This window comes from Gossypium hirsutum, chromosome A10 (genome assembly GCF_007990345.1).
Source record: "Gossypium hirsutum isolate 1008001.06 chromosome A10, Gossypium_hirsutum_v2.1, whole genome shotgun sequence".
Lineage (NCBI taxonomy): Eukaryota > Viridiplantae > Streptophyta > Magnoliopsida > Malvales > Malvaceae > Gossypium > Gossypium hirsutum.
The window spans coordinates 24,254,296-24,276,159 of NC_053433.1; the positions used below are offsets into that span (position 1 = coordinate 24,254,296).

The 21,864-nt window shown below is 37.3% G+C and overlaps 1 protein-coding gene and 1 non-coding gene across 2 annotated transcripts; one reads left to right on the plus strand and one right to left on the minus strand.

Moving 5' to 3' along the window:
- The first annotated feature begins 1,191 nt into the window (after positions 1 to 1,191).
- LOC107895788 (probable LRR receptor-like serine/threonine-protein kinase At3g47570) lies at positions 1,192 to 2,604 on the plus strand. The gene has a single exon (XM_016821013.1). The coding sequence runs from the start codon at positions 1,192 to 1,194 to the stop codon at positions 2,602 to 2,604; it is 1,413 nt and encodes a 470-aa protein (XP_016676502.1).
- An 18,922-nt stretch (positions 2,605 to 21,526) lies between these two features.
- LOC121209053 (small nucleolar RNA R71) lies at positions 21,527 to 21,633 on the minus strand. Its single transcript, XR_005904171.1, has one exon. It is a non-coding gene; the product is annotated as a small nucleolar RNA R71 (small nucleolar RNA).
- Positions 21,634 to 21,864: the final 231 nt, after the last annotated feature.

Genomic DNA, 21,864 nt, shown 5'->3' on the forward strand with positions numbered 1-21,864 from the left:
GAAAAATAAGCCTCTTTGTTTTGACGAACCAAATTAGGCCTTCATTTCAAGGTTAACTTTGATTTCTCTCATTACCAAAAATCTCATATAGTCATATATTATTATATTATAAAAATATTAAAACTGTTGTGAGAACTTTCCCAATTTCCATTTTTCCAAAAAGTTTCTTAATTTGGTTTTAACTTCAGTAATTAGCTTTTGCATTACATTTCATTTTGAAATAGTAAGTAAATTGATTATCTCTATAAATAATTTTATCTATTTGTATTGTTAAAAAATTAATGTGATTAACGGAGTAACCAAATAATAACACGTGACATATTATGTATAGCTCATGCTGACATACAAAGATCGATTTATAACCATAAAAACTGATGAAATTTTTAATAAAAAGTCTATTTTACTTTTGGATCTAACATATATGAATTAATTTACATATTTTTTAATAAATGAGGCAAAATGTTATTTGAAAAGATCTCCAACTTATTTTGATTGATGTAATTATAGATAAATGGATTTTAACACTACTATGTTTGATTTATTGCTTGAAAAATGGCATTGTGACTTCAGAAATCAAAACTTACATTTTTTCCCACAAAGAATTGTCACTGTGGGGCTCCAAATATAATTATTTCCTCCATAGAATCCAACATTTACTTCAAGTCGCCTTCTATCATTTTCTACACAAGAAAGATTGATAAAAGTTAAACGTAGAAGGTGGAGGGGAAGTGCATCAATTATTGCTTAGTAAAATTAAGCTTTAAATTACTGCTAAATGATAAAACAAGAAAAACAATCACTGCTTAATGAACATTCAGCTTTGAATTACTTTCACTGAAGGGGGGAAAACATATCTATGTCTTACGTTTCGTCTTCTCATATGGCTTAGTCATTGAGGTAATGACTTTCCTTCGCGTTGACAATCCTAGTATTGATTGATGGCATTTAGAAAATAGCAAATACGACTTATTTATTGATTAAAGTACCCGAAGTAGACGCATCTAAAGCAGGCCCACGCAAAATGTAGCCACATGACTTTCAAAGTTACAAAACTTAAACCAATTGACGGGAGATGGAACAAGATAATATCAAAGTTCAAAAACTGCATATATTGCATTCTAGTTGTTGTTGATGAACAAACTACTCTCAAATACAAACCAATCTCATCAAATAAGAAACTGATTCAAGTTGATGGAGCTATCAAGAAAGCATATGGTAGCGTCCAACTCTCGTTTCCTTGTTTACATTGAAGTCATAATTCTTCTGCCATACTTCAGCTTGCCGGGTCTTAACTTGCTTGGTTTAACAAGCCCTGTAGTTAGAGGAAATGACATTGATCAAAAAGCTTTACTCCATTTCAAATCAAAGATAATTGGAGATCAACTTAGAGTTACGGAGTCCTGGAATAGTTCCATTCACTTTTGCCACTGGCATGGTGTTACTTGCGGTCCCAGGCATCAAAGAGTCACCAAGTTGGAATTGGAATACCTGAAACTCACAGGATCTTTATCACCATATATGGGAAATTTGAGCTTTCTCAGGGAGTTCAGTCTCGCGGGCAACAACTTCTACAACCAGATTCCTAGAGAAATTGATCGTTTGAGAAGATTGGAAATATTAGTACTCACCAATAACTCCATTACTGGTGAAATTCCTTCCTGTTTTAAGCTCATAGAAGTTGAAATAGAAGGCAACCAGTTAACAGGAGAAATACCTACTTTCTTGGGTCTCTTGTCAAACTTGAAATACTTGAGTTTTGCCTACAATAGTTTGAGAGGGAGTATCCCACCATCGTTGGGAAACTTGTCATCTCTGGAGACGCTTGCTTTGAAAAGAAATTCATTTAGTGGGATTACACCTGAAGCTCTTGAACAACTGACAGATCTTTCATATTTCTCAATAGATGATAATGCAATATCTGGTACTGTTCCTGTCGCAATGTTCAACCTATCCAATATTATAATCTTTTCCGTAGGGGGAAACAAGATTCAAGGTACTGTGCCTTCTGACTTAGCAATTACTATGCCATATGTTAATTTCTTTTCTGTAAGAGAAAACCAAATATCTGGAAAAATCCCTATTTCAATATCCAACGCCTCAAATCTGAATATACTACAATTTGAGCGTAATAGACTAGATGGAGATGTGCCTTCTTTAGAAAAGTTGGATAAACTCTTTGCAATTCTCCTAGATGCAAACCATTTGGGACATGGGGGAGAAGGTGACTTGCACTTTCTTTCCACTTTAGTCAATAATACCAAACTAGAAGTGCTAGTTATAAGTGAAAATAATTTTGGAGGGGTATTTCCGGAATGCATTAGCATTTTTTTTACCACCCTCTTGCGTTTAGTAATGGAAGAGAACAAAATATGGGGAAGAATTCCTCATGGCATTGGAAATCTCATCAATTTGGAGGTGCTAGGTATAAGTCAAAATCAACTATCAGGTCCCATTCCCATTGATATTAGGAGGCTTCAAAAGCTAACGATATTTGATGCTCATATAAATTTTCTCAATGGGACTATTCCTTATTCTATTGGAAACTTAACAATGTTAACCAAACTTGCTTTAGATTTTAACAATTTTCAGGGCAACCAAGTTTAGGTGAACGCCAAAATATGCTTGAAATGGGTCTTTCTCATAACAACCTTGGTGGACCAATACCCCCACAAATACTTGGATTCCCATCCATGTCAATTTCACTAGACTTATCGTCAAATAATTTGACTAGTGACTTTCTTGTGGCAGTAGAACAAATAAAACATCTAAAGTGAATTCCATGTTTCCCAAAACAGGTTATTTGGTTTACTTCCAAACAAACTTGGTAATTGTGTAAGCCTAGAGAAGTTGTTCTTGGATGGCAACTTGTTTGAAGGGCCCATTCCTTTGTCTTTGAGTTCATTGAAATATTAAATCTTTCTTTCAATGATTTTGAGGGAGTGATACCAAGTGAAGGAGTCTTTAAGAATGCAAGTGCTACATTTGTTGAGGGAAACAATAAGTTTTGTGGAGGCATCCCTGAGTTACACTTGCTAAGATGTAACTCAAAAACATCATCAAATACTTCCCTTAGATTAATAATTGCAGTTGTTGTTGTGGCTTTAGGAGTGAGTTTGATATTATTTTTTACCCTCATCATGAGGTTTAGAAAGAAGAAAGAGCAACAACCAACAACAACTTGTGTAGAAAATTTGCTTTTACAGTTATCATACCAAAGCATCCTAAGGGCAACTGACGAATTCTCCATGCAAAATTTGGTTGGTTCAGGAAGTTTTGGCTTTATATATAATGGAGTTATTGAAGAAAATGGAGCATTTATTGCAGTAAAGGTGTTTAATCTTCTGCATTGGGGAGTTTCTAGGAGCTTTTTGGCTAAATGTGAGGCCTTGAAGCACATTCGACACTGAAATCTGGTCAAGGTATTAACAACCATTTTATGTTTTGGTTATCAAGGCAATGGTTTTAAAGCCTTGGTTTATGAGTTCATGGAAAATGGAAGCTTAGAGGACTGGCTGCATCGATCTATTGGCATACATGAATTGGAGACAATGAGAAAATTTAACTTCTTTCAAAGAGTTAATGTGGCCATAGATGTTGCCTATGCACTAGAATATCTGCACCATCATGGCGAAACATTGATCATTCATTGTGATATCAAGTCAACAATATTCTACTCGATGAGAAATGGTTGGTCATTGTTAGTAACTCTATAAAATTGAAAAGATTGAAAGAAATGACTAAAATAGTTTTGTATTCATAATCTGTTTGTATCAGTACAAAGATGAAGCTTATATACATGAGGAAGATAGGCTAACTTCTACTAACTAACCTATAACAATATACCAATCTTGATAACTGATTAACAACCTGCCTAACACATTCACATACTCTAACATTCACCCAGTTTCTCAATAGGCAAGACACAAAGCAAAGTCCGAAATCAAGTAAACAAAGAGACAAACAATAGTTTTATAAAAAATCAGTAACTTGGTCACACTTTGGAACCTCACCAACAATGATTGAACCGTCAGCTACCTTCTCATGAACAAAAAATAGGTCCAGTTCAACATGTTTGAACTTAGAATGTAAAACCGGATTGGCAGCAACCGCTATTGCACTAGAATTGTCACACCAAATAGTAGGAAAGGCAGCATAATGAATTTGTAACTCCGTTAACAGAGAGATTAACTATATAATATCACTAGTAGCGGCAGCAAGACTTCGATATTCGGCTTTTGCTATTGATCGAGAAAGAACTTGTTACTTTTTCGAACAAATTGAGATGGGTGTATTGCCAAAGTACACACCATATCCTGTCATAGACCGGCGATCATCAAAAACCAACCCCCAATTTGAATCAACATAACCGACAAAAGATAGTCTGTTGAATGGACGAAAAATCTGGCCATGATCAATAGTCCCTCGTAAATACCTTAAAATCCTCTTTAATGCAACCAAATGGGCTAAAGAAGGCGCATGCATAAATTGGCAGACACAATTCACAGCATAAGCAATATCTGGCTGAATCAACACCACATATTGAAGTGCACCAGCAAGATTACGATACTCCGTAGGATCAACAAGACGTTCGCCCTCATCTTTAGACAACGTGGATAAACTGATCATTGGTGTATGAACACTTTTAGCATTGGTTAAGGAACTCCTATCAAGAAGATCTCTGATGTACTTGCGCTGGCATAAGTGCAGACTCCTAGTGGAAGATAGAGTAACTTCAACACTTGAGAAGTAGTGGAGATCCCCCATGTTCTTTAAAGAAAACTCTTTATGTAACAATTGAATAAAACTATTTCTACTATCAGTCGTGCTTCTTGTGACAATAATATCATCCACATAAACCAGAACATAGAGAACAGACTTGACCCTTACTCGAACAAATAGAGACACATCAGATTTGGATATACAAAATCTAGTAGAAACAAGAAAATGTTTCAATTTATCAAACCATGCACGTGGTGCTTGACGCAACCTGTATAATGCCTTTGTCAGATGACATAATAACTGTTCACCATCCGGACCACTTTGAACACCTGGAGGTTGTTGCATGAAGACTTCATTGGTCAGATCACTATTTAAAAATGCATTATTGACATCGACTTGACATAGTTGCCAACCTCGAGAAACTGTAACCGTCAATATGGTTTGAATGGTCGCAGATTTGACCACTGGGCTAAACTTTTCCTTAAAATCACACCCAGGAACCTGTGAACATCCTTTCACAACTAGTCGAGCCTTGCGCCAAGCAATGGTCCCATCAAAATTTTTATTTAACTTAAAAGGCCATTTACATCCTATAACCTTCCATCCACAAGGCAGAGAAACAAGCTCTTAGGTGGCGTTAGCCATAAGGGCATCAAACTCAGCTTGAACGGCTAGTTTCCATTTTGGATCAGCAATGCTTCTTCAACTGTGCGTGGTTCATAGTCAACGGTTTCAACAGACAAAGCCTTAAGTTTAAAAATTCCAGCCTTAGATCTAGTAATCATAGTATGAGTATTCACTAGTTGAACAGACGGAGGTGCCGAAGAAACTATACTCGGAGTATTTCCTTGAACAGACGAACCTCCAGTGTTTGAGATTGAGGGCCAAAAACTCTCATGAGTAGTTCGTAACTCTGTCAAGAGATCACTGGACGTAGACCATATGGGGTTATGTGAAGTTAAAGCAATAGTGGTTGTCACAACTATGATAGTAGGTTGAAAGGTAGTAGACTTAACCAGCGAAACATACGTGGAGACAGTCGAACGAGGAGTAACTGTGGGCATGGTAGGAGAAGAAAACAAAAATCGTCGTTCATAAAAAACAACATGACCAGAAACAATTATCTTACCATTAGGAGTGAGACAAAGATACCCTTTATGTTGAGAGTTGTATCCCAAAAATGTACACGGCTGAGAGCGAAAATCCAACTTGTGTTGTGTAAACGGACACAAATAGGGAAAACAGTAGCACCTAAAGACCCTTAAATGATCATATGTAGGTTCATGACCATGTAGAATTTGATATGGGGATTGTTCTTTTAACACTAGAGTAGGTAGACGGTTTATGAGATGCACTGCACTACAAAAAGCATAGCCCCAATAGTCCATGGGTAGATTTGCTTGAGCTAATAGAGTAAGCCCAGTCTCCACAATGTGCCTATGCTTTCGTTCAGCGACTCCATTCTGCTCTGACGTGTGAGGACAGGATAGACGATGAATTATCCCAAGATTAGTGAGATTTTGCATGAACGCACAATATTCGCCCTAATCACTTTGAAACATTTTAATGCCTTTCCCAAAATGAGTTTGAACCATCTTCTGAAATTGAAGAAAACACTCTACTACTTGAGACTTAAGGTTAATGAGATAAATCCAAGTAAACCTATTATGCATGTTGATGAATGAAATATAATACAAATTATTGCCACATGCAACTGATGTCAGGCCCCACAAGTCAGAGACAACCAGGTCAAAAAAATCCTTATATTCAGTAGCAAAGTTAAAAAAAGGCAGTTTGTGAGACTTCCCTTTTTGACATGCAATACAAATATTATCAAGGCACATTTTATTAGAGACAATTTTACATTTATCAAGAACAATTTTAACAATTGAAGCAAATAGATAACCAAGTTTGCGGTGCCATAAGGCAAACAAATCATCACTAGTGTTGGAAGTTGAAAGACTAGTGTTGAGTGTAGAAGGGTCACTGACTGATGAACCCGAAGGAATCGGTGAAAAATAATAGACCCTATCACGTGTGTGGCCTCGCAGTAAAATTTCCCAAGCCGAGATGTCCTTAACAACATAATAAGATGGATGAAATTTAAAAAATACATTGTTGTCCTTAGCAAACTGAGATACAGATAAAAAATTCTTTCAGATACTTGGAACGCACAAAACATTAGATAGATGGAGCATCTTACTTGTTGTAGGTAAACTAGAATCCCCAACACATGATATTTTTGTAGGAGTCCCATCACCTATAAGGAGAGGAGATGTACCTAAGTATGGCATGGACTCGTGCAAAGCGGTAGCCTTTCGACAGACATGGTGTGTAGCCCTGGAGTTAGGACACCAAGATGTGGTCCCTACAAGAATAGGAATATACGAGTTTTCATTATCAAAATTTGACCTATATTGAGTAGTATTGGCATTGGACCTAGACGTGGTCAAATAATCAGATGCATGAAAATTAGGGAGACGAGGCAACCCAACGCATGGCGAGGCATTAATGTTATGAGCACGCTCCCTCAGTTTAGTGCGCCATGGCACATTGTACCCATGATTTTGTGCCAAAAAATTACCAGCATTTTCAAACCCAACCAAATTGGCGTTCAGCCCAGAAGATTGGCCAAGAATCAGATCCGTAGGTGTCGGCCTACTATATGGTCCAACACCATGAGATGAGGTGGGCGATCTATGAGCACCAACAAGCCCAAGAGAGGAAGGCCCATAATGTGGACCCATGGAAGGTGGCATATTTGCGCCAAAATAAGGGCCTACTCCAGCATTTGGCCAGACTGATTGTCTGTGTTGGCCTGCACCAATATCACAACCATTAAAAAAAGTATGAACCCTAGTAGATGACTGATTTACCATAGCAAAATTTGGAAGCCTCCTATCCCAAGTAGATGCGAATGGATGCACCATTGACGGACCCGAGTACAGTCCTAGACCACCACCTATTGACGAATACTAGCTAGGTGAGCCACCACATTATCGTATGATTCGTAACCAGCCTGTCTAGATAGTTTCGGAGCCATGGTCGGAGTGGATGAGCCACCATAATCACGATCAAACCGATAATAGCACTTTTGCGCCACATTTTCATACGTACTACAAATCTGACATTGAAGCTGAGGTTCGAACCCTCGCCCACGACCAGAAGATGGTGGACAACCACCACGTACGGGCTTTGCCACCGGTGTCGATAAGGTAGCCTCCACCAAATGAGTGTGGAAGGACGCATCGGTCATCGCACGAGCCTGAAGGCTCTCAAATTCCATGAGTACATCGATAACCTTCTTTAGAGGAAGAAAGTCACACAAAAAGAAGCCAGAGTAAGAACTACGTCAAACTCTGATGAGAGTCTGGTAAGAATAATTTTGACCTTGTCTACCTCTAGAACCACAGATCCGAATGCTTCAAGCAAGGTGCAAGTATTTTGTATCTTCGCCACATATTTTTTAATAGACAATGTCCCTTTTTTAATGGAGTCTAACTCGTGTCTAATACGTGACACCTTGGCTCCAGTAGTAGCGGCAAAGAGACGATTCGTAGTACTCTAGACGACACATGCCGATTTTGCGGCTGTAAAACAAGACAATAAGGAATGACTAATTGTAGAAAGGAGCCAAGAAGTAAGAAGTTTATCTTACTAAACAAACAGAGACGCATTAGGATTTGGATTTAGAATTCCATCTAGAGAAGAGATGAACTGTTGAGGAATAGGTAATGCCCTTTCTAAAAACCCTAATAGTTCATAATCTTCGGTTATTGAACGGACATGCTATTGCCATTGCACAAATTTCCCCTCATCCAACATTACCGTATGGTGACGAGGAAAAGTTTGAATCAAACGAGAGCTGAAAAATGCAGGACTGCCACGGTCAACAGTGAAATCAGTAGAATTTTCCATGGATCGACAGCAGAATGACCTCCAGAACTCAGGCAATTGATACCATGTTAGTAACTCTATAAAATTGAAAAGATTGAAAGAAATGACTGAAATAGTTTTGTATTCATAATCTGTTTGTATCAGTATAGAGATGAGGTTTATATACATGAGGAAAATAGGCTAATTTCTGCTAATTAACCTATAACAATATACCAGTCTTGATAACTGACTAACAACTTTCCTAACATATTCACATACTCTAACAGTCATATAAGTGACTTCAACTTAGAAAAAATCTTTTTTGAAGACAAGCTTAACTATTCTACTAATCAGTTTAGCTCCCTTGGGTTAAGAGGAACTGTTGGTTATGCTCCACTAGGTCAGTTCACTTGGTTCATTTCTTCCATTTTTTAAAAGCAAAACATACAACTTAAAATCAATTTTTTTAATATTCTATAGCTTTCGCTACAATTATTTTTGTATATAATTTGTGACGATTTAATTGTAGAATATGGCATGGGAAGCAAGTTGTCAACAAAAGCTGACGTGTATAGCTATGGTATCCTTTTGTTGGAGATGTTTACTGGAAAAATGCCAAACGATGAAAGGTTCAAAGAAGGTTTAAGTATTCACAACTTTGTTGAGGCAGCTTTGCTTGAACAAATGATCGAGATTATAAATCCCATGTTATTTCAAGAGAGAGTCAGAAGAGGAACAATTGCCGACATTATTCTTAGTGTGAACAACTTGAAAAATGATAGACATTTTTAGTGCTTGACTACTATACTTGATATAGGACTTGCTTGTTCTTTTGAATCACCAAGCGAACGTATGGACATGAGTGATGTTTTTATCAAGCTTTGTTCTATTAGGAACAAGCTTTATCCAACTCGATCACTTAGAGAGGTTCAAACTTAAATATGTTGCTCATCAACAGGTAATAATATCATCTTAATGAACATTTCCCCTACTTTTGAGATAAATATTATGTTCAAACGAAATAAAGAAAGAATAAAAGATTACTTGGTTTTCTTATGTTGTAGGTACCTTAGATGCCATAAGGATGGACTTGAGAGGCTTAGTTCAGGAAAAGTGCTTCTTTATTAATGTTTTGTATCTACAAATAAGCTAAAAAAGCTAGTAATGAAACATTTGTTTTTTTTAGCTTTCAAGTGATAGTTTGGAAAAGGACACTTGTTTATTGTATTAATAATGATGTTGAATTTTAAGTCTACAACTGATTGTATGAGTTATGCTATTGGACATGTTGGAAATTAATAATTTTGTTTTTTTGTTAGTAGGATTTGAAAGTATGTGATGAATTGTTCAACATGGATACATGATTAATTTTAGCTATTTCTTCTTATAATTCTATAAAATAATTTATCAAAAAGATTTTAATCTTAAACCCAGGAATGCTTAAGTGATATTTGATAAATTTAAGATATTATTTTAATTTTTTAAAGTATAAATTGTGATCTCTTTCATCAACAAAAGAAATAAATACATATCTTATAATTAAAAACTATGTAGGTGAAAGGAAAAAAATATTTAAATTCTATTTACAAATATTTTATCCTTTATTAAAAAGGGCTTTGAAATAATTTTCACAATTTAAGTGATTTCAAGTTTACTTGTAACACCAACTTAATCAATCATGTTATAAATAAATATACATTTATGTACTTCAATAATAAAATAGATACAAAATTTCTAATATATTAATAAAGTTTTTCCGAAGTTCAACCTATCAAAATATGAAATATTAATACGACTTTTTTACTTACAATATTAATTTGACTTTAAAAAATACATTCCACTTTTATCCGATCTAATTTCATCCGTAAATACGTTTATCTATAAATTATCAATTTTCAATTGTTTTTCGAGGAATGCTCATATTCACTAAATAAATTATCATTTAAAAAAATGATCTTTGTAGAGTTACTATAATAATTCATTACCATATAAATTGAGTAAGTAAAATGATTTTTTTTGGTATTATAGATTGCCGGGGTTTGATTTCAGTCACTTGACTTTTCAACACTCAATCAAATATTTCAATTATATTTTAAATAATGGCCTATTGAATCTTAACTCAATTAGTATGGGTATTGTTGTCAATGCAGGAGGATATGGATTTGAGTGTGTTGAAGCACATTATCCTCATTTTTTATAAATACGGAAGGGACTATGAATAGTTCTAAACATTGTATCAAAAAGAAAAAATATAATCAGAACTTATAATAAGATTATTAAAAAAAATTATATTTCAAACAATTCTTCAAGTAACTAGAATGAAAACTTGAGCTACTCATGGTTAGTCAACAACTCCTATAGTTAACAAAATTTTTGTATAATTTATTAACAATTTTTTTCCTTTTTTTTCTGTATTCTAAAAATTTTTTATTTAATATTATACATATTTAATAATTAAATTTAAGACATTTTATATTTATTTAAATTGAATTTGAGTCAAAAGTATGCTGTCGCTGGCATGAATATCTAGGTTTTCTTGTTTCTTGTCTTTTGTTTCTGGCGTTCTTTCATACTTTCGTAAGTCTTGCTCGCGAATTAGTCTTTAGTCTCTGCTTGAATTGAAGATTCTCTAGTTTTGTGGTCGATACCTGTAACAATGGAAACCGAATTAGCAGCTCTGACACTTAATGAAGAAGAGGATGAAATTTTTGAAATTCCAATGGATCCAATCTCAGGAAGAGAAAGGAGTGAGTTCCAACTGGTAGGTTGCTTTCTAATGGCCAGTATAATCCACTTCCTGGCCATGAAAAGCACGATGGCAAATTTGTGGCATCTGGGCCGTGGAGTTCAGATTCGAGATTTGGGAGACAAAAGGTATTTATTCCAATTTTATAATATAATGGATGTGGAGCGGGTTATAAAGGGCTCACCTTGGACTTTTAATAATCACTTGTTGGTTCTTTATAAATTACAATGGGGGGAGGACTCGTTAAAAGTGCCATTAATATTTACCCCTTTTTGGATACAAATTCATGATGTCCCTGTTGGTTTATTTTCTGAAAAATTAGCAGTACAATTGGGTAACTTCTTGAGGAATTTTTTCGAATATGATGGTGCAAATGTAGGGAAGGAGAATCGTAATTACATGCGTATAAGGGCCCAGATAGATATCAGACGACCATTGAAAAGGAAAAAATAGGTTATGTTTAATGGAAGATGTTCATATGTTAGATTTAAGTATGAGCGATTATCTCTGTTCTGTTTCTACTGTGGATGCTTGGGGCATAGCGACTCGTTTTGTGAAGCTAAGATGTTGCTTGGGTTGGAAATTGCTGAATTAGGGTGGGATTTGTCTTTGCGTGCCCAATCATGTAGAGCCTTGTCAATGAACAGTATCTGGCTTCGAGGGGAAGATGAAGAACATCGCGAAGGGGATAAGAGAAGCAATTGGGTTCTAAGAAATCGAATATGGAATGCGGATAATAATGGAAAGAGTGGAAAGGTTATTGATCCAGTATTGGGATTTAATATGGAAGGGGGATCCTTATCTCTTGACAGTCAGAAGGAAAATATACTGTCAGAATTGATGCAAACAAGGATAGAGCATGACTTGGAGGATGTGTCCTAATTGGAGAAGAGGGAAAGAAGAGAACCAGATGACTGAGGGACGGATTCTCGGAGAGAGAAGACATGAACTGCTTAATGGTAAGGAGCAGGAGATTGATGGAATCTAACCAATTATCATCGGTAGCTGCCAAGAGGCAAGCCGACTGGTCGCAATAAAAATCTTAAGTTGGAATATCCGTGGTTTGGGGAGGCCGTGATGCTGCGGACAATTCACAGACTTCGACATCTGCTGAAGACACACAATCCCCAAATTGACTTCTTTATGAAGACAAAGCTTGGTAAGAGACAGATGGAAGGGGTGTGCCGAAAATACAGTTTTGGGCATGGTGTTGAGGTTGATTCAGAGGGTAGTAGAGGAGGCTTATGTTTGGCATGGAGATTGGATGTTTTGGTCATACTTCGTTGTTATTCAAAGAGACACATTGATGTTGATATCAAGGATAACGAATTAGGAGTAAAATGGAGATTTACAGGTTTTTATGGGTCCCCTTATGCATAAGACAGGAATGAATCATGGGATGTTTTGAAAATTCTAAATGTTGCTGATGACGTCCCTTGGTTTATTTATGGGGATTTCAATGAAATAATGTATGGATCTGAAAAAAAGGGAGGACTACCTAGTGATGAAAGGAGAATGAATCTATTTCGAAGAACTTTGGAGGATTGTCAATTGTCTGATATAGGATATTCTGGTAGATGGTTCATGTGGGAAACAGGCAACTTTTCAGAGACGAATATTCGAGAATGGTTGGATAGAGGAGTGGCCAATGTGAGCTGGATATCCATGTTCCCGAAGGTGAAAATGAAACATTTAGTGTATTCTTTCTCAGATCATTGTCCTCTTTTAACTGATACAAGCATTGTAGGGGGAAGCTTGAAGAACAAAATTTTCAAAATTGAAGCCTGATGGGTGCTAGAGGAATCTTTTCTTAGTGGGGTTAATAGAATCTGGGAGATGTCTTCAGGAGATCTAATGTAAAAGCTAGAAAATATGAATAAAGGCTTGGCCAAGTGGGATAGACAGATTCAAATGAACCAAAAGAAGAAGATGAAGGCTCTTACGGCTAAGTTATCAGAATTATATGATGCTGATAGAGAAGATAATAATTTAGCTGAGCTGATTGATACAAAAATACAATTAAATTTTGAAATCGAGAAGGATGAACGGTATTGGGAACAGAGGGCCAGACTGAATTGGTTGAAATTTGGAGACAGAAATACATCATTTTTGAAATTTGGAGACAGAAATACATCATTTTTTCACATCCAAGCAACACAATGTAAGAAAAAAATTGTAGTAGCAAGCTGCAAACTGAAGATGGCAGGGAAACGGAGGCCTTACAGGAAATAGAGGGAGTCGCTCGTTCTTATTTTCAATAATTATTCTCGACAGAACAAAGGGGTCTTTTTGAACATTTGTTATCAGGCATTGGGAGGTTCAATCATGAGGAGGACAAACAGTTAACATCAAATTATTCAAAAGATAGGGCACACGCCCTACCACACGGGTGACCACATACCTGTGTGGTGTCGACAGTGGGGTTTTTTGGCTTTTTGCCTAACCCCGTTTTCTGCGTTACGGGTACACACCTGGTATGTTTTGATGCTAAAACGTTCTCCAGGCACTCGAGAACCTAAAATTGACCAGTAACTCATCAATTACTCATTCAACCCGATTCGTAAACGAAAACACAAGATGAAAACCAACTCCCAAACCAATGGAAAGCGTTACCTTCGCTTGAACAATGGAAATTCCACGCACCTACTGCGACGATTCCAGACCCTCAGCCCCTCGAGTATCTCCTAAACACCAAAAAAGACCCTTAGCAAAATGATTCATCAAAAAAATGGAAACCGAACCTTCCAAACTTACCTATCAAGCGTGAATGGAGAGTGGAAGAAAGGTAGAGTTTTGGCAATTAAAAAGAGGAAACGAAAAAAAAAGAAGAAAAAGGAAAAAGCGATGAAAGGGGAGATAATCAATTTTTCTGCAAAGAGAATTTTGGGAAGCTGATAACTTAAATCTCATTACCTATTCTATCTCAACCACCCACTACTCAGATTTTTAGTACAACTTAAACTCCCAACCATCAAACTTAGCAAAAGTATTCCACCTTACCCACGCAGGGATTTGAACACCAGACCTCCAGCATACTAATATTTCACTTAACCACCAGACCAACAAGCCTATTTTGACATGTACTTACAAATACTTAAACTTAAGCCTACTGAGCAGGGTTTACGCTTTATTCAGAAAAATACCAGAATTTTGCCAAAGACATGGCTTGAACTTGGGACCTTACACACACATCCAGAACACTTAATCATTGAATCAGATGCATATTTGTGTCACATTTTCACAATAACAAAAAATAAAAATTTTGGGGCATTACAACTCTACCCCCTAAAAGAAAATTCTGTCTTCGAAATTTACCTGGTCAGAAAAGGTGAGGATACTACTAACGCATCATATCTTCAGGTTCTCAAGTAGCTTCCTCAGTGCTATGATTACATCACAGAACCTTCACTAGTGGAATAGACTTCTTCCTCAGAACCTTAACATCACGATCCAGAACCTGAACCAGCTCCTCCTCAAAGGTCAAGTTTGGCCTAACCCCAATCTGCTCAACAGGGACAGTATGCATGGGATCAGAGTGGTAACACCTTAACATCGAGACATGGAACACATCGTGAATACGGTCTAACTCTAGAGGTAGCTCCAACTAACAAGCGACCAGTCCTACTCATTTCAGAATCCGATACGGCTCAATAAACCTAGGGCTCAGCTTGTCCTTACGACCGAACCTTGGAATCTTTTTCCATTACGAGACCTTGACAAATACGAAATCCCCCATAGAATGCTTAATTTTGCGTCTCCTTAGATCCGCATAAGACTTCTTCTATCAGAAACCACCTTCAGACAATCCCTAAATAGTCGAACCTTATTCTCAGTCTCAGAAACTAATTCAGGACCAAAAACTGAACGTTTACCTAACTCAGTCCAACATAGGGGAGTGCGACACTTACGACCATACAGGACTTCGTAAGGTGCTATCTAAATACTAGACTAGAAGCTGCTATTATAGGCGAACTCTGTTAGCTGTAGATACTCCTCCCAACTGCCTCGAAAATTGATAGTACAACTCCTCAACATATCCTCCAGTATCTGAATCACCCTCTTTGATTGACCATCGGTCTGAGGATAGAACGCAGTAATAAAGTCCAACATTGAACCTAGAGCCTTATGTAGTTTCTTTTAAAACTGAGACGTGAAGCGAGAATCCCTATCAGAGATAATCGAAACCTGTACTCCATGCAGTCTCACTATCTTAGAAATATAAAGCTTTGCTAACTTCTGCAAAAAATAATCTATTCCAACCGGTACGAAGTGTGTAGACTTGGTCAATCTATCCATGATGACCCACACTAAATCCTTCTTAGTGGGTGTTAAAAGGAACCCACTAACGAATCCATCGTTACTCGTTTCCATTTCTATAACAGAATCTTAACCGGCTGTAGCAAACCCGAAGGCAATTGATGCTTAGCCTTAACTTGCTAGCATATCAGACATCTAACCACAAAATCAGTAACCTTTTGCTTCAATCATGGCCACCAATACAACCGTTGAAGATCTCAGTACATCTTACTCCCACCAGGGTGCATAGCGTAAAGGCTACATGCGCCTCTCTCAGTATAGACTATCTTAAATCAGAATCATTCGGCACACATATCCTACCTCGAAAACACAACATACCCTTAGAGTTCAACCCAAAGTCCGTAGTGCTACCACTCTCAATCAGTCGGAATCGAATATCCAAAGACCCATCCTCCAGCTGTTTACTGTTAATCTGCTCGATCCAAGCTAGTTTGACTTGTAGCTCAACCAACAAACTCTCATCGTCGAATAGGCTAAGTCGAGCAAACATCGCTCTCAGATCTATCATAGCCCTACAGCTCAATGCATGGGCCACCACATTAGCCTTGCCCGGATTGTACTCAATGGTACAGTCGTAATCCTTAAGCAACTTAGCCCATCTACGTTGCCTAAGATTCAGCTCCTTCTGAGTAAGGAGGTACTTGAGGCTCTTGTGATTAGTGTAGATGAAAAACTTCTCATTATACAGATAGTGCCTCCAAATTTTCAAAACAAAAACTATGGCGGCCAATTCCAAATTGTACGTCGGGTAGTTCGCCTTATGCGTCTTAAGCTGACGTGACACATATGCTACCACCTTACCATCCTACATCAACATACATCCCAAACCGACATGTGATGTATCACTATAAACCGTAAACTCCTTTCCAGGTTCTAGTTGAATCAGAACAGGAGACTCAGTCAGTACAATCTTGAGCTTCTCAAAGCTCTCCTGTTGCGCATCAGACCAAAAAAATGGTACACCCTTATTAGCAGCTTAGTTAAGGGTGCTGCAATCAGTGAAAAGCCTTCCACAAATCGTCGATAATAACTTGCCAGTCTCAAAAAGCTGCGGACCTCAGATACATTCTTAGGATGCTTCCAATCCAATATAGCCTCAATGTTTTGAGGATCCACTCGAATCCCCTCAGCAGAAACAACATGACCCAGAAAAGTTATTCACATAACCAGAACTCGCACTTGCTGAACTTAGCATAGAGTTGCTTTTCCTTTAAAATCTGAAGAATAATCCTAAGGTGCTCGTTATGCTCCTTCTCAGTCCTTGAATAAACCAATATGTCGTCGATGAACACTACCACAAACCGATTAGAGAACAATTTAGCACTGCTAAGCTTGTCTAACATATCATCGAGGCTAGGGATGGGATGACAGTATTTGACAGTAATCTTGTTGATGGCTCAGCAATCTACGACATCCTCCACGATCCATTCTTTTTAGGCACCAACAAAACGGGTACCGCACATGGACTTTGACTCTCCCTTATATAACTTTTATCCATTTATTCCGCTACTCATTGCAACTCCTTGGCTTCCTCGGGACTGCTTCGGTAAGCTGGTCGATTTGGAATTATAGCCCTGGGAAGAAAGTCTATTTGGTGTTCGATTCCTCAAAAAGGAGGTAACCCACTAGGCACTTTTTCCGGAAAAACGTCTTCGAATTCCTGAAGTAATGAAACAACAGACAACGGGAAAGAGTTATCAAGTTCGTTAGCATCGAATAAACACTCCTTGTACATAAGTACAAGCACAGATTGGAACATTAACAAAGATTTTCTTATTTCTCTTTCCCTCACAAATACATTTATTTTATCACTCTTATTTTCTTTTTGACTTCCTTTTTCCTCTCGTGCTTTTACCTCCACTCTCTCACTTGTTTCTTTCTTTTTCTAGTGTTTCTTTTCTTTTTCTCTTGCCCTTTTTCTTTTGATTTTTCTATAGACTCTTTTAACTTCATTTGATCTTAATACAATTGTTTCAGGGTAAGTGGGGCTAGGGTTACATTTTTCCCTAGATACTTAAATGTGTAACGATTGGTGTATCCGTCATGAATTGTACACCGATCAAACTTCCATGGACACCCCAAAAGAAGGTGTCCCACATGCATTGGGACCACGTCACATACCACTTTATCTTGATATTTTCCAATGGAAAAGGCTACAACAGCTTACTTTGTCACTTTAAGTTGTCCTCCATCAGTCAACCATTGTAGCTTGTACGGATTCGAGTGTTTGGTCGTGACTAACCCAAGCCTGTCAATCAGCATGGTACTTGCTACATTAGTACAACTTCCTCCATCAATAATCATGGTACATACCTTGCCTTGAATGTGGCACCGGGTGTGGAAAATATTTTCCCGTTGTTGTTCGATTTCAGCACTTTGAATGTTAAGGCTTCTTTTCACCACAAGGATCCTGCCTTCAATCGGAAGCTCCAAATCTTCATCATCATCATCATCATCGGATGGCTTTTCAGGCTCATTTTCATCTTCTTCCTCGGATTCAATTTCGCCGTCAACCCTTACCACCATAACTCATCGATTGGGACATTAGCTAGCTATGTGCCCCCGACCTTCACACTGGAAACATTTTTGTCTCTCACGCGATTTGGCACTGCTCATTTTTATTCTGACTTGACTCGCCACTGGGGTGGTTGGATTTAGCTGCTACAATTGGCTTCTTTGTTCGAATAGGGAGTTTATTGACTCATTGGCTCCACTTGTTAGTGGAGGGATTGGTGTAGGATCGACTAAATCCTTTTCGTTTGAGTTATTTTTCAAATTTTATCGCCATGTGAATGATGTCCATCACTTCAACATAGAAATGTAATTCAACTATGTTGGCGATGTCACAGTTTAGACCCACAAGGAATCTAGCCATTGTCGCCTCTCGATATCAGCTCGGATCATTATTATCTTTATTTCTTTATAATAGCCTTCAACGCTTCTATTGCCTTGGGTAAGGTTTTGAAGTTGTTGATAAAGATCCCGATGGTAGTATGAAGGAATAAATCATTTTTGCATAACCGACTTCATTTCAGCCCAAGTAGAGATTGGTCTTTCAACATTTTGTCTTCGACTCGTTACAAGCTAGTCCCACCATAAATGGCATAATCCGAGAACTCGATTGCCGCGAGCTTCACCTTTTTGCTCTCCGAATAATTGTGGCATTCGAAAATAAGCTTAATCTTCTTTTCCCACTCCAAATAAGCTTCGGGGTCATTCTTACCTTGGAATGGTGGAATCGACATCTTAATATTCTTAAAGTTGTCACTGGGACGGTCTCGATCTCTAAGGCCCTGATTTCGTTGCGCGGCCTTGTTGATGTACACTTTGGGCAAATGAATGATCACTTTCTTGATCACTCGCTTCATAGGGATCTTGGATTGGACGTTCATGCCCTCGTCTTGCAACTTTCAAACTTACCTCGTGCTGTTCTCGTGTTTCCACTTGAAATAATCGATCTTCGATTGGTTCAAGTTTACGATCGAATAACTGTTTCATTTCTCGTATGAATGCTTGAAGAGTGAGATTTGGCACGGCTCCTTGAACGTTTCTTACAGGTCGGATCCCAACTCCCTTGTTTGGATTTCTTTCCGGACTTTGGGACATTTTAGGTACTCACAAAAAATCCTCACAAATTCTCTCACAAAGAAATAACACTCACTTGGCTTTTTCTTCACTCAGATGAACTCACAACCCTCGAGCCTTTTTTCTCTCACTCTGCCTCTCTAAGTTCTTAAAGGGACTAGTTAGACTTAGAAGCAGTCATTGTGGGTCGGCTAGAAAAATTGATGTATGGTTTTGGTAGGAATGTTGTAGGACAAAGAGGGTAGGCTTGAAACAAGGAAATGGAAAGGGCTGAGTGTGGCCGAATAGTAGGATATTGAATGGATGTTTCAGGCAGCAAGTAGAATTTCAATTCAGCAACAAGAACTTGAACACTTTTTTTTTAATTTCGATTTTTTTTGCACTTACAATATATGCTAGTTACAATAAGTACTTTTTAATTCACAATTTTTTATTGAATCTACAATACCGTTGTGCCGAGAGCGTTGATTCTTACTCCAATTTCACTAGCTCTAATACCAAATAATAGGAACTCGATTGTAGATGTCTCGAGTCGTATTTGTTGCCCAATAGTGAATTTGAGTAAGAGTTGCATCGTTTTCGAAATGAATTAGGTTTAATCAAAATGGACTAATAAGGAGAAAGAAATAAGCTTAAAACAAGGTTACGAAATGGTTAAGCAAAGATAGGTAATTCAATTAAGGCCGGAGAATGAACCAACAATAATGTGATTGTTGACTCGAAACTCAAAATAGGTTTGAGGTGAATTTGGTTTAGGGAAACTAGCACAAAACCTTGACCCGCTATAAAATGTGATAGGAACCAAAGGTATATGAACGCCACACCAAAGGTGATAAGTTCAGTTTAACAGAGAACAGGTTGACACCACAAGAATACTTGATAAGTTAATTTAATCCTGAAAGAACAAGGAGAATTGGAAATCTCACAAGTTTCAAATTTTAACATAAGTTCAGCCAAAAGTCCTTTAAACAAACTGATTACAAAATATTTATAGTGCTATAAGGGACCTAGCCGAAAAGTCACTTGAATTCAGCTTTAATGAGTGGTTATGAGCTAAAATGAAACTTAATCACTAAGTACAAACTCTTGAAATCTCTAGGACTAAGTAACAGCAACTATCAACATGATTTAATGTTCCAATTTAGTTGATTTAATTGAACTTGAAGACTTGGGCAACCGAATAGACACCAGCAATATAGATAACATTTTAGGCACTCAAACAGACCATGGTATGATCATTAAGAGGCAATCAGTTATGGAATGTGTAATCAGTCATTTGTCCATTATTATTCTTGAACAGCTCATTGGAGAAGAGGAATAGGCTGCTGAATTTAAATGGTGAATAATGCTCCTCTTTAAATGTTGTAACAACCCATTGTTTATAACCGATTCCAACTAAATAGTCACATTTAACACTTTGTAACCACCCCTTGTTTGTAATCGATTCTAGCTGAATAGTCACCTACAAGTATTCATTTAACAAACACATTGAAACACATTAAACACATTAAACACATTAAACACATTAATTAGACATTAAACACATTAAACACATTAAATTATTCCAGCAACTAAATTAACTAAGATAAGCGTTTATTCTAGCAACACAATTAATAACTAAGATGAGTTCAATTAAAAGTAAAATTCAGCTTGTAATAAATTGCAAGGGATGCCTATTGAGTTGATCCAAGCATGTTCAATGGATTTGGCTACTTGCTCTCCCCAAGCTCGATCAACATAGCTTGCTAACGCATCTTGAAACCTCTTAGCTTGAAATCGAGTTATAGGTCCTTGTGGCAGCTCAATGGGTTCGGTGGTAATTTCTCGAGCTATGGTCACATCAACATGGGTGATAATCAGAATAATCAACTACCTCTTACAGTTATAGCAAATCTTGTAAATCCAGATCATGTTCCTTGTACTATGTAAAATTATGCCAAGCCCACTTTAACTTAGGCTGAATCGATTATTGTGAGACCCACTGTTGTTGTAAATAATTTCGAACTAACACCGAACACTATCTAGATGATGAAACAATTTGTTCAGTTTGATGGTTTGCAAGACGAAGATCTACATACTCATTTCGCCAACTTTCTGGAGATCAGCGATACATTAAAAATTGATGGCGTCACTGACAATGTCATTCGCCTACGGTTGATCACTTTCTCATCGAGGAACAAAATTAAGTAGTGGTTGTACTCTTTACCATAAGGTTTCATCACTACATGGGATCAAATGACCGGGAACTTTCTACTGAAATACTTCCCATTGCATAAGACGGCCAAGTTGAGGAATGACATCTCTTCCTTTGTGCAGATCGATTTAGAGATGTTATATGATGCATGGGAGAGGTATAAAGATATATTGAGAAGGTGCCCTCACCATGGGTTACCTATATGGCTACAAGTTCAAACATTTTACAATGGTTTGAATCTTTCAACTAGGCAACTTGTAACACCCCTAACCTGTAAACGTCGTCGGAATAGGTTAAGAGGCATTACCGGACTTATAAATCAGTTCAAAATGATAATTTATCAAATAACATTACATTTCAATAAATATCACTCATTCACATTAATTATATACTTAAATGAAGCATATAAAGCAATAATCATGCATTC

Coding starts and splice junctions, on each gene's coding strand:
- LOC107895788 (XM_016821013.1), top strand. CDS start 1,192: ATGGAGCTATCAAGAAAGCATATGGTAGCGTCCAACTCTCGTTTCCTT.